Below are 13,091 nucleotides of genomic sequence, written 5' to 3'. Positions count from 1 at the left end.
GCGGGGAACACGGCCTGGCCCAGTGCGCTCCGCGGCGGGGTGGGGCTGGAGCTGGAGCCGGAGCCAGGAGGCGGAGCAGCGGCAGCGGGCCTGTAGGTGAGGGGGGCTTCGGCCTGTGAGAGACTGACAGGAAAACTATCGACAGCAGAGCTCGGGAAACCCTTGAGGGTCCCCCGTCTCTCCTGAGGCTTCCCCGGCGGCGACGGAGCCTCCGCGCAGCTCAGGTTTTTACCTTCGAAGGGAGAGGTGGCTGCGAGGCGCGGCCGCCCCTGTGCTTGGCTGGCGGGGCGGCGGGGAGGTAGGGGAAGGACGGGGCGCAGCTGTCAGGCGGGAGGGGAGTGTTCTCTGGCGTTGTCCCCATGTTTTCCTTCTTTTCCTCCTCTTGGGATCCCTGTGGAGCGTCCCTGCCGTGGCCTCAAGCCGCCCATATTGCGGGGTGGCTTTCAGGGGCGTTTACTTGGGCTTTACGTGTTTACTGGGGCTCTCCTGCTTTATGGCTGAGCTGTGGTTCATACGTAGATGAGCTGGAGTCTGGAAATTCACCTCTGGAGCTTTGGGAGCTTCTGAGGAAGCTTTCTTCCAGCCCGTTTAAATCTCTTCATGTCCGCAGCAGGCTCGCAGGATTATTTTGTGTAGGTTTTGTGTAGCTGTTTGGAGATGTCAATAGGTTGTGTTACCTCAGGGGAGGGACTAAGGCCAGAGCTGAATAATTGGAACTGCTTCAAAACGCCACGATTGTATGACTAAATATTAAAAGGATGTTTGTATTTATTAGTCTGGTATGTTGGCTGAAGCAGATGGTAAAGTCATGCCGTCTTTTTTTCTCTGAAAGTTTCTTTTCAAGATGAGAATAATTAACCCCGTTGAAATCTGCTGTGGCTATGAGAAAACAAGAGTATTAGAGTATTTTTTTTTTTCTCCATGGAATATAATATCTTTTTAATACCACCCGGAAATAAAAGCCTGAAGTGAAAAATGTCAACACTTTTTTCCTAGGGTTTGAAAATGTCTAAAAAGAAGGTGAAGAAACTAAGTGGAAAAGAAGACTGTTTGGATGGCCAGGATGACAAAGTAGGAATAGCTGTATTATTACTATTATTTTAATTCAAACCCTCACATTTAAGAGGAGAGTATGAGTACTGTCTGTAGTTTCCTTATCTGCAGTAATCCATATGTTAATATTCTCTATTGTAATTCTTACACGGTTCTATAGTTTTGGGAAAACCCAGTAGTATTACCCAAAGTTAGGCAACAATTAACTGCTTGGGCAGAGGTCACATCAGCTCTGTCTTTTGCTGCTTCCTCTTCTCTCCTGTAGCTGCAACAATAAACTGCAATAAGAACTGTTCTGATCTGATCAAAGTTGCCTTCTAATTATCCCACAAAATGAATGCAATACACCTTGCAAGGTATATATACCAAGTAGTGATATAACAGCTTTCTAAACAAGGACTGTTCAAGTTTGGGTTTTTTTTGGGGGGGAGGACTATCATTACTCATAACCAGACCCATGTAACTGCAGTTTCATGGTGTAATTAGTAAATCTGATGAGAATAATACGTTTCTTCAGGACAAAACATCCCACAGAAATACCATTTTTGGCCTTACCTAGGCTAGGGGGTGTCTGGAAGCAGTCTTTTCTTCCCTAAGAATTTTTATAAATAGAAAGAAATCTATATATTTTGCATACTTATGTGGAGTATATGAAAGATGTGAATCTTCAATGTGTTTAATATGTTATATGTTTAATATGTTCTTATAGCAAGGTATTTGACTGCCTTACTCAAGGTTAGCTCATTCAGAACCATAGTGAATCTAGTATGAAAAAACAGCTAGCTCCAAACACAAAAGTGGGGTTTTTTTAACTGGAATTTCCATTGGATGGAAAGCCCATGGACTTTTTTCCTTTTTTCAGAACTCTGAAGAAAGAAGATCTTGTAACCATACTATGAAAGGAGAGGCAGAATTTCGGAGGTAAATTCTTGGTCTGTCATGAGATGGGCAGTTCAAGATAGCTTAGAAACAAGTTTAGAATTGTTTTTTAATTCTTAATGTATGCAGCTACACTTCATATAAGGTAGGAATTATATCCTTCCAGCACAGCTGTCATAGAAAGATCAATTTTATTTTGTCTTGAGCACTACCTTGTTGGCCTGTATTGCATCTGACACACTTTTAATGGATTCTAGGACAAATGAAGCAGTCTTTTCACCTTGAGTGTAGCAGTTATAAGCAGTGGTTGAAAAGAACTTCATATGAAGTGAAAATGTTCTCATTCTGAGATGGAAAAGCTTTGGGTTGTTAATTTATCATGGTAAAATGTAAATGCTAAACATGCTATATCAAACTATTTTAAAGGACAGTTCATCTTTAAGAATCATAGAATCATAGAACTGGCTGGGTTGGAAGGGACCTCAGAGATCATCTAGCCCAACCCTTGACCCACCGGAGCAGTTGCTAGACCATGGCACTGAGTGCCACATTCAGTCTTTTTTTAAATGTCTCCAGGGATGGAGAATCAGATTGGCTTTCAGAAATATTAACTGTAACTGCCTGAATAAGTGCAGGCTTTTTGGTTTGTTTGCTTTGTCTTTTTTTTCCTTTAACTGAGATTACATGACTTCTTTTCATATTGTTTCTATAGATTCAAATTAGAGAAGGATGAAGGAGAGAAGAAGCAAGACAAAAGGTTTAATATTTCTCAGGGCACTGAGAGAAGGTCCCAAGAAAAATCTCCAAATAGAAGCAAAACCACAGACAATTCTATAATCCAAAGGGAAAAACGAAAGAAAATAGTTATTCAATTTAAAGCCAAAGAAATTAAACATGGAAAAAGTACATGCACTGCTGATAGAGTGACTGCTGGCAGGGAAAGCTGCAACAAAAGTCGTTTTGATGGAATAGAAGGCAAAAGACTCTGGCATAGTTTTGCAGTTCAGAGGAATAAGGAACTGAAGAAAAAGAAAGTTGAACTCTGCAAACTAAAGTTAAATGCAGAACAAACTGTGTTGGCAAAATCTAAGTTATCTGTCTGTGATTCACATAAAAAGCCAGATGGATCAAAAAAACAGAGTGAAAATGTCAGATTTCCAAAAAATCCATTGGACATCTCTCCAGGGTCTCTGCCTGATTATAGGCCTTCCACTGAGAAGCCAAATTCACTATCTAGGACTTGGAAAGAAGAGAGTGAAGAAGAATATAAGGAATTTTCCAAGAAAAAACAGCATGTGAATAAACATACCTTATCACTCTCTTCAGCTGAAACACCACAGCAACTGGACTCTCATAAATGGAAAAAAAAGGATCCTGATTCTCTTGAAAATACTGGGAATTCAGGGACCAAAGAAAGGGACTTGCAAGCCACAGCATCATGTTTTGAGCAGGTAATGAGAACTCTGTTCTTTGTATCATACAGGTAGATGTTTCAGGCCAGTTTCTGGTTAGCAGGCAGATTTTATATAAGATTTATATAAGCAGACTGTCTTAGAAGTTTAAAACATGATTTTATGGCTAACTAGATGGATCTGAGTCAGCAGAAGGTTTTTTTGAGCTTATGTGTTTGAATAATTTTTGAATTAATAAATCAACCAGTAAAAACTCCCTTGCAAACAGGTATTAATTGCTGGCAAAGTGATGCCAGGAGAATTTGTTACAGATCTAGGACAAAACACCTACATTCCCTGCAAAACTTCAGGCTTGGATTGTGATAATTTTTTCCTGGGTTTTAGCTCAGAGTTCTTCCTCTGCACCTCAGCTCTTATCTTCCAGCATGTGTACTATGTTGTCTTTGATCTCCTGTAACATGCCTTGCATTTCTGGAGTTTTCAGTTGATGTTACAGTAGCTTGATTATATTGTGTGTATGCAAAGATAATAACTAGATATGGAATACTGGAATTGTTGAGGTTGGAAAGTACCTGTGGAGATTGTCTAGTCCAGCTCCCTTGCTCAAGCAGAGTCAGCTGGAGCAGCTTCCCCAGGACTGTGTTCAGTCAGGTTTTGAGTATCTCAGGGATAGAGGCTGCACAACCTCTCTGGGTAGTCTGTTCAAGCACTCTACTGTACCAAAGCAAGGGGTTTTGATGGAATAGATGGAATTCCACAGATGGAATTTGCTGTGTTTCATCTTGTGCCCATTGCCTCTTGGCCTCTCACCAGGCACCACTCTGAGCCTGGTTCCATTTTTTCACCCTCCCATCAGGTATCTATTAACACTGATAAGATACCCCCTTTTTTAGGTCCAGCAGTCCCAGCTCTTTCAGCCCCTTGTATGACATGCTCCAATCATTTAACCAGTGATCCTTTGCACAACTCTGTTAAATTCATGTCTTTTACTGAGAACCCCAGAGCAAAAATAACAACCACAAACCCACAAGAGACTGGAAAAATAGGCTTATTGTGTAAACCACAGTATTTCTTTCTTTTAAAAGAAAGCCATCCTTCTTAACCCTTTTGAAATAATACTGATTCATTATGGATATTGAAAATATGTTTTATGTTACCTATTCAATTGACTTGAGAATATTCATTGTTCTCTAAAAGCCTGATGCATGTTCTGCTTGTGTTCCTACTTCTAGAATGCTGAGGTCCCATCCCACTCCTACCAAGTTGGTGATATCATAGAGCCTGCCCAGAAGGTTAGCAATGTACCTGTTTAACACCAAAGAGCTGTGTTCTGAAACTCCTGAAATGGGGATCACTTGTTCCTCGTTTTTCCTTGATATTTTGTGGTGTTGATATGTTTTGGGTTTGTTTGTTTCGGGTTTTTTTTAATTTTTCCTACAGAGCTTTGAGATCTTTCCACTCCCTCGAGACAGTCAGACTGCAGAAACGGACCAAGAGGTTAGTGATGCTTCAATGTAACACTTCTGAGTTGGATTAAAAACTCATGACCCTGAGGCTGTGCAGCTGGACAATTCCATGAACTTTAGTAGTTTTTGCATTGTTGGTTTATGGTCCACACTTGAAAAAAAAGTGGAGCATTTTTTCAAATACTAAACAAACTTGTTGAAGTACTTCAACATCAGGAACTTTCCAAGAGAGAATGATTTGCTTTTCTGCTATTCTTTGCAACTTAGAGAGCTTTTAAGAGTTCTTCACATGTTTCAGCTATCATTATCTCCCATCCTCTATCTTTGAAGTTTGAAAAGAGGTGTCTTTTTTCAAGGAACACTTTTGAGGAAATTGGCAGCATGTGTAGCAAAGAATGGAACAAAGTTTTTGTGCACCAGGTGTAATGATCATAGATAAACAAATCAACAAATCTTCCTTCTAGGTGATACTCTGGTCATACATATTTGGTCATATTTTGTTCTTACATGTACAGATGGATCTTGTAGCTTTACATTTTCTGTGCTGACAGTATATTTCATGCTTCATTTTCAGTTGGTTTTAACAAAACAGGATTAATGCAGTAGTATGTTTTTGGAAATAGTTGGTAAGTGATTATTTAGGAGTGATTTCCTGGATGCAAATTTTTCTCATTGTAGATGCAGATAGCTGAAGACTTGCATTTTGCTCGCATTCAAAAGAAGATGGCACTGCCTGTTGTACAGACTTGTGGAGAGCTTACAAGTATGGAAATAGATCTTCCAGAACAGGATTTAAGTGTTTCTGCTGGTATGTCATGATTTGATATTCTTAGGCATCTTCCTGCAACAATTGGTTAATCATCTGAGGAGAGAAAACAAGTGATTTTTTTTCCACAACTCTTTTTTGTTTTTCTCCCACAGAGTCTTATACTTCTGGTCTGAACATATTAGTGGTGATTGACACAAATATAATGATTAGTCACCTTGAGTTTATCAGATCCTTGAAATCTGAGGATATACCAGGTATGTGAATACATGGTGCTCAATGAGACATTTTAAGAAAAAACAGATGCAAAACTTCAGGCTGCATGAGGAAAACTGAAGTTGAGCTCCTTAAGATGGCAGCAAGTTTCATACAGAGGCAAAAGGCTCACACCTGGGAGGCTGCTTTTGGGAATCATAGGAGGCTGTCTCTTAAGGAAAGTTCATCTGTGAAAGTTCAACCTACTGTTTTAATCACCAAACTTCACTGTGCAGTTTGCTAATTAAAATTAGCTAATAGCTTACAGCAGCCTTCAGAGCTCAAGTACCTCATATTCTTATAACTATCATATATATATATATATATATGGGTCTTGAGTAATTTTCAAGAGTGTGTCAGGGTATTGCTGTCTCCCATATTAGGAATGGTTGCATTGTGTACCCTTGGTTGTTTGCCTTTGTTAAAATATTGCAGCTCCCAATTTCTGTTCCTGCACCAAACACATTATGTTCAGAAAGCTGCTGATTCCTGAGCTATTAATTCCAAAGCAGATGGATATGAGCTGATTTTTCAAAATTCTGTTCTTATAATGTGAATGAAAAAGAAAAAGTTATTTGTCATGGGTGGGCCAACAGAACAGTAATGAAATTCCTTGTTTTCTATGTATTTCAAGTTAATAGTTAAAAAGTTCAAACCATACTTAGAAATAAAACCATTTTCCAGTCTGCTTGCATCCTGGCTTAGGAATGCTCGTTAGCAATAAACATAAACCTTTCATTTGACTGTTGTTTTTGCACAGTGACTCTTGTGGTCATTTGTGTATTTTCAGGCTGTTCTTTCAGCTGCTGTCACTTTCTTTAACAGCTTACAGTGAGTGTATGATAGGATGTTAATGCACATAAATTTTACAACATTGCTACACACTGCTGCCAAAGTATTCTGTTGATTAAAATAGTTTATTCCTTTTGTTAACCTGTTGTCCATTTTACATGTAACCAACGTAGTGCCAGTTTGAGTTAGGTTGGAAAGAGGGAACTTAGTATTTTTCAGTTGTTAATTCTTTAGAGCTAGATGTTCTTGAAAACTACTGGCAAAGAAGTTGTGTGAGCTTAGGTAAATATAATGTTTGAATTAAAAATTACCTTGGGTGGCTTTTCTAAATGTCTTTGGTTGGTTTGGTTGGTGGTTTTGTTGTGTTTTGCTTTGTTTTTGTGTTTTTTTTTTCCTTGTAGGAGTTGGCAGACTTGCATTAATAATTCCTTGGGTTGTTCTGCAAGAGTTGGACAATTTGAAGAAGGGGAAAATGCTGCAGCACGTCCGGGACAAAGCTATCCCTGCAGTCCAGTTCATCTACACGTGTCTCAAAAACCAAGATCCTAAATTGTGGGGGCAATCCATGCAGCTTGCATCTCAAAAAATATGTAATTTATTTGCAATCAATTTGTTTTGGATAGTTAACCTAGTGTCAACCTTAGCACTGAGTTTTGAAGCTGAATAGTCTGTGTTCTCCAGTTTTTTCATTAAAAGCAGCTAATATCTTAGAGCAGCCATCAGAGCATATCCAAACTATAGTACACAAATACCTTGTTTAGATTATTGCTTCGTTTACTGTTGATTTATCAGTGATTTCACACTTCTGTGGGTAAATGGGAGAATACTTCAAGTAGCAAGTGGATGAATTTTCTTTAATCTGTAAGCTAAGGAAATGTTGCATGCTTTTGCTTTTGATGCAGCCCTCACAAAATTGAGAGCACTCAAATTTACGTGTGGCTCACTTGATGCTTCCTGGCAAAACCATTCTGGTTTTGAGTGGTTTTTTGATTTGGAAAATGAGGAGTAGCACCTAAGAATTCAAAGCTCAGGTTTGTGTATAGCATGCACTTCTCTGCCCTTGTTTGAGGAGCATTGCATTTAAGAACAGTACCATGACAGCACTGAAGGAATTCTTTCCCTGAGTTGTTTCTGAGGGTGTCAACATTGTCTCCACTGAACTTGCAGATGGCCTGAGTGATGAGAACAACGATGATCGTGTTTTACAGTGTTGTCTGCAGTACCAGAACCTCTTTCCTCAAGCTGTTGTCATACTCTGCACGTGAGTCCCTGCATGGGTTCAGGTCTCCTATGGGGTGCAAGTTAGTTTCATGACATTATTTAAGAAAAATCACTCTTTTGAAAGCTAGAGTAGAAGGGTATAATAAAACTCAAAGGTTGTAGACTTTATCACCTCCTGTGCCTGAGGTAGAATTAAGTTTACTCAGTATTCAATTTTAAAACTTTTTAAAACAACCTTCTCAGATTTTACACGTTTCTCGTAGAAAAATGTTACTTAAAAAGTAGAAGCAAGTATTTATATAATGACTGAAATCTGGTTACACTGGGTTGGTAGGGCTATAATGATCTTAGGCTTATCTGAGTGAGGAGCAAGAGGTGACTTCAGAAGTGCTTTTCATCTGAAAATCCACTTAACCTTCACTGTTATAACCAGTGGGCATTTTTGAGGGAGTATGAAGCTCCAGCTTTGTCCTGTGTCTTTGTGGTAGTTCTGCTGAACCAGTGTGTGCCTCAGGGCAGCATTTGGGACAATATTGCCAGTAGAACAGTAAAGAAAATGTACAGAACAGTAAGGAAAATGAGGGTTAAATTTACTGTCTTAAAATCACTGCCTTGTTTGCATTCAAAAATCATAGCAATTGGGCATCATTGCTGTAGGGTAGATATTTTCTTAAAGCTAACACAGACCCTGAAACATTTTCCAGCATGTTTCTATTTTTTTTTTCAGTATAGCTGCTGTAGTTAATTTTCTGGTTTAGTGTTTTTGTGACTGTTTCTAATTGCTTGAGAAAGAAATCTTTATACAACGAAGCTCATGAAATAAGCTTATTTAAAGCATTTTTTTCAGTGTGTTGCTTTTATTACTATGTAGTAATGTCAGGTTTATGTCCACAATCCTAGGGATGATAAAAATCTATGCAATAAAGCCATTGTGAGTGAGGTCAAGGCATTCTGCAAAGCTGATTTGGTTACTGCTCTACAGAAGCTGAATGTTAACAGGGATCACAGGTGTGTTGGGCTTCAGCAGTCAAAATGTGGTAAGTTTCTTTAATCTACATGTGTACATATGATGCTTTTTAAGACATGTAATAATCTGTGTAGGATACAGAGAACAGTTTCTACTCTAACTTGAGTTTTCATATACTTTGAATTCTTGGGAATGCCTCTTGTTTGGGGCAGATTTTTTATGTTCTGAGGCAAATGGTTGAGACCTTTATTAAAATATCTGTCTCTTGGAGTTCTACTCCAAGGAAGTGGAGATGAAATATGAGATGGGCACAGGGACGGAAGCACCACTCCAACATGCTCTTCTAGACAGAGGTATGAATAGAACTTGCCTTTGGAACACCCCCATGCTAGGCCAATGGGGAGAGGGTAAATACTTGAATCACAGGGCCAGGTGTCAGTATAATCTATAAAAAACAGTTTAGGGTTTGATTCTGTGTGGGTACCCTTTACAGGGTAATGTGTTCCACATATCTGAGCTTTGTTGGGTGAGTATATAACACTGAGTATTGTTATTTTTCCATCCTCTAGAGGGCTGTCCTCAACAAACACACAAACCTCAAAATAAAATTCATAGGGACTGGATAAACCAGGTTTCAGGAGGGCCACCTGGGCCATCATTACAGGTTATTACCTTACTAAAATTAAACAAAGGGCTCTTAACAGGATCAGTAGGTGGATTAAAGGCTTTCAATGTTGAATTATGTGACCAGACCCAGATTAAGTTTGATAAATCTTGGGTAGTGGTGGGAATATTCTTTGGAAGTTCCACACACCAATTCACTGTCACATCTGTGATATAATTTCCTTCATAATAGTCAGGTTTACCAAGGAAATCACTCCCATGGAAATCACTTCAATCCAATTCTGACCTTCATTTGTTCTTTTCATATAGTAAAGGAGTGAACCTTGCCATCACACTTTTGTAAATTCACATTCAGATTGCTTTTGATGGTGATAATTTAAGCAACCTTAGGTCCTTATCTCATCTGTGGCAAAACTGCAAGGAGGTTTTTTCCAGTTGAACCAGTTTGGATCCTGTTCTTAGTAGCTGTAAAACTCACTGATGTTGAGAGCATTCTTTACATAGAACTTTATTCTTGGATTGCCTGGTCATTTTTCCAAATATTATAATACAGTTTACCATGTTAAATGCTCTTCTTACACTTGCTGATAACCCCAGTGGCTGTGTATAATCTGAATTATTAAAGGAAAATAGAAATGTGGAGTAAGATGACAAATGGTTAATACTCTGGGAAAATTAATCTTGGTTAGTAGCTCCTATTTAAATTACCCCCAGTACAAGTAGGTAGAACTAGAAGTATTTAAAACCTAATTAGATAAAGCCCATCTGCTTTATATCATAAATATAAAGTGCAATCTGTCTTTATTTATGGGAACAAGTTATTTGTATACTGTCAAAGCAAATGAGATATGGAAACAGTTGCAATAAGTACTTTTTATTATCATTGTTTTGACAGATACAGAGTTTGAGAAAACAGAAGAAGGTGATGCTGCTCTTATTGCAGGATTCCCAAATGTACTTCCAGATCTTGAAAAGACCCTTGGAGAAGTTTTATCTTGTATTTTGGAGACTGAAATGAAAATTGCATTTGGAAACCTATGGATGGAGGTGATTTTTTTTATTTTGTCTTGCTTCATATGTCAAGTATTAAGAAGTTTAAATGTCCTTGGAATTTTAATGATTAATACTTGTGCATATAAGTCATCTGGTTCACTAATGGAACAGTTCACTGGCTGTGAAGAGTTCAGTGTTCAGATTTAATATTTCATTTTAGAACAAGATTATTCTATTTGACCATTAGTGGCTGTGCAAGGTTTTAATAGTCTGCTAATAATAGAGTAACAGAGGTGCTTGAAGTTCAGTGTACATTTTCAGAACTATTTAAATTAATTGCATTACATTTCTGTTTGGCTTTTCTAGTACAGTTAACTCATAGAATCATAGAATCATAGAATAGGCTGGGTTGGAAGGGACCTCAGAGATCATCGAGTCCAACCCTTGATCAGCTACCGCCACAGTCACTAGACCATGGCACTGAGTGCCACATCGAGTCGCTTTTTAAATGTCTCCAGGGACGAGGAGTCCACCACCTCCCCAGGCAGCCCGTTCCAATGTCTGATCACCCTTTCCGTGAAAAAATTCTTTCTAATAGCCAATCTGAACTTCCCCCGGCACAATTTAAGACCATGCCCTCTTGTCTTTTTGAGAGTTGCCTGGGAAAAGAGACCAACCCCTGCCTGGCTCCATCCTCCTTTCAGGTAGTTGTAGAGAGCAATGAGGTCTCCCCTGAGCCTCCTCTTCCTCAGGCTGAACAGCCCCAGCTCCCTCAGCCTCTCCTCATAGGATCTGTGTTCGAGTCCCTTCACCAGCCTGGTTGCCCTCCTTTGGACCTGTTCAAGGACCTCAATATCCTTCTTGAACTGAGGGGCCCAAAACTGAACACAGTAAACTCACTGCATTGCAAATATATCCTTCAAGGATTTTTCCATCATTTTTAGAAATTATTGAAGGGTGGTTGTGGCAGGCACTTATTCCCCATGGGAACAGCTGTTTTCAGGTACCAAGTGGATAAAACTGTTCCTGGCTGAATTGGTTGCAATGAAGATACAGAAATTAGAAGGGTGTTAACAAAACCTCCAAACACTCAGTTTTTCAGAAATAGAGTTAGCAGCAAATAAGTGCTCGTGTACAAAGCACTTCCTAATTCTCCATGCTTTGGTTTAGATTCCATCCCATAGATGATAAGGGTTAGTTAGAAGATTAAATTTATTGCAGAAAAGCCTCCATGGCTTTAATTAAAAAAAAAAAATCATTTGCAGGGATGACTTGTTCCATAAGATAGAGCTTTGATTAGCTGTTAAGCTTTTAGGCACTTCTGATGAACTTCATTGATTCCTGTTAACATCTTGCCAAAACCTGGTTTCATTTGGTAGAAATAAATTTCTTTTTCTTTTTTGGAATTACTTCCTGTATAGTGGAATTATGGAATTACTTCCTATATAGTCACAGGTAGGAGAAGTGTGTTAATTTTTACTTTTTTAACAAAAGTAGAAAATCAAAGACATACTTAACTGCTATTGTAGCTTTTGTTTGCAAGTAATACATTAAATCACTTTGAAAGGTAACTAAAGAGTATTTGGAATGCTTGAAGAAAGGGGAACCAAAAATAATATTATTTTACACTGAATGCTTCTACATGGGCACCTTTGTTTAACTTGAATAAAATCTTTTTAATATATATTCTTGTTAACTCTGAATGTAGCCTTGTTTCTAGGAGTCATTTGAATTCTACTTCAGCAGGCACAAGTAACAGCATTGTTGAAGAATAGGAAATGTGTAGGAATATGATGATATGGAAGTCAGCCTTTGACTTGGTAACATCCTGTCTTTCAGATCCTGTATCTGAAGCCCCCATGGACTTTGGCAAACTTGCTGAAGTGTTACAGAAAGCACTGGATGGCTGTCTTTGGTTATATTGTGCCAAGGGGTTTGCTTTCAACCATTGATTGTCTCCATCAGCACCTTTGTACAGGTGAGAATCTCTGGGAACATTAACTGTAAACTTGGAAAAATCCTCACTGGTCTGGTTTTAGTAATTAGAGACATTCTGAAGAGACAGATACTCTGTGTTTTTAGATAGTGATGCCTTTCATTGGCTTTTTTTCCAATTTAAGATTATCCAAACAGAGCCATGGCTTGGACAGTCACACCTACTTGTGTATTGATCCACAATTTTTTCCCCAGATAGGCAATAAAACCCCAACACTTGTTTTTGTAACCTTTTAATTTAACTGAAAATTAAATTTAAATTTAACTGACATTTGTGAGCTATGAATTACATAAAAAACCAGAAAAGAAATAAAATAAAAATAAATAAAATTATGCCAAGATCAGGTCTGTCCTTGCTATAATCCCAGATGGTCTAAATGATACATGACTTGTAAGAATTCTTTTCATGCATCTCTTGTGTACCTGCAAAAACAGTTTAATGAATTTTTATATTAATTGTCACCAAAGTCTTTGAACTATTTTTATAAAGCAAATAATCTTTCTCCCTCCTTTCCCACTTGTGTGGCCAAGTGATCTGCATTTGCCAAATAAATCATGGAGGAGTAAGGAGTACTTTAGGTGCTAGGTGAGGGCAGGGAGATTTGTTTTCAAACAAAGGCAGGAAAAACCCCCTAAACCTCTTTCCTTTAATTAAGATATTTTAAGAA

The 13,091-nt window shown here is 38.5% G+C and overlaps 1 protein-coding gene across 1 annotated transcript in view; it reads left to right on the top strand.

The window, feature by feature from the left end:
• The first annotated feature begins 96 nt into the window (after nucleotides 1-96).
• Nucleotides 97-13,091, top strand: part of SWT1 (SWT1 RNA endoribonuclease homolog) — a 31,270-nt gene continuing 18,275 nt past the window's right edge. Inside the window, exons 1-13 of the mRNA XM_030455680.1 lie at nucleotides 97-298; nucleotides 997-1,071; nucleotides 1,916-1,974; nucleotides 2,645-3,383; nucleotides 4,577-4,636; nucleotides 4,785-4,841; nucleotides 5,489-5,618; nucleotides 5,732-5,833; nucleotides 7,025-7,213; nucleotides 7,791-7,884; nucleotides 8,745-8,881; nucleotides 10,331-10,482; nucleotides 12,268-12,406. Of these exons, the coding sequence (XP_030311540.1) occupies nucleotides 1,006-1,071; nucleotides 1,916-1,974; nucleotides 2,645-3,383; nucleotides 4,577-4,636; nucleotides 4,785-4,841; nucleotides 5,489-5,618; nucleotides 5,732-5,833; nucleotides 7,025-7,213; nucleotides 7,791-7,884; nucleotides 8,745-8,881; nucleotides 10,331-10,482; nucleotides 12,268-12,406 (1,924 nt within the window). The 5' untranslated portion in view covers nucleotides 97-298; nucleotides 997-1,005. The remainder of the gene's footprint in view (nucleotides 299-996; nucleotides 1,072-1,915; nucleotides 1,975-2,644; nucleotides 3,384-4,576; nucleotides 4,637-4,784; nucleotides 4,842-5,488; nucleotides 5,619-5,731; nucleotides 5,834-7,024; nucleotides 7,214-7,790; nucleotides 7,885-8,744; nucleotides 8,882-10,330; nucleotides 10,483-12,267; nucleotides 12,407-13,091) is intronic.

This window comes from Calypte anna, chromosome 8 (assembly GCF_003957555.1).
Source record: "Calypte anna isolate BGI_N300 chromosome 8, bCalAnn1_v1.p, whole genome shotgun sequence".
NCBI classification, from domain to species: Eukaryota; Metazoa; Chordata; class Aves; order Apodiformes; family Trochilidae; genus Calypte; species Calypte anna.
Note: the sequence above shows the minus strand (reverse complement) of the source record. Positions and strands in the feature narration are given on the sequence as shown.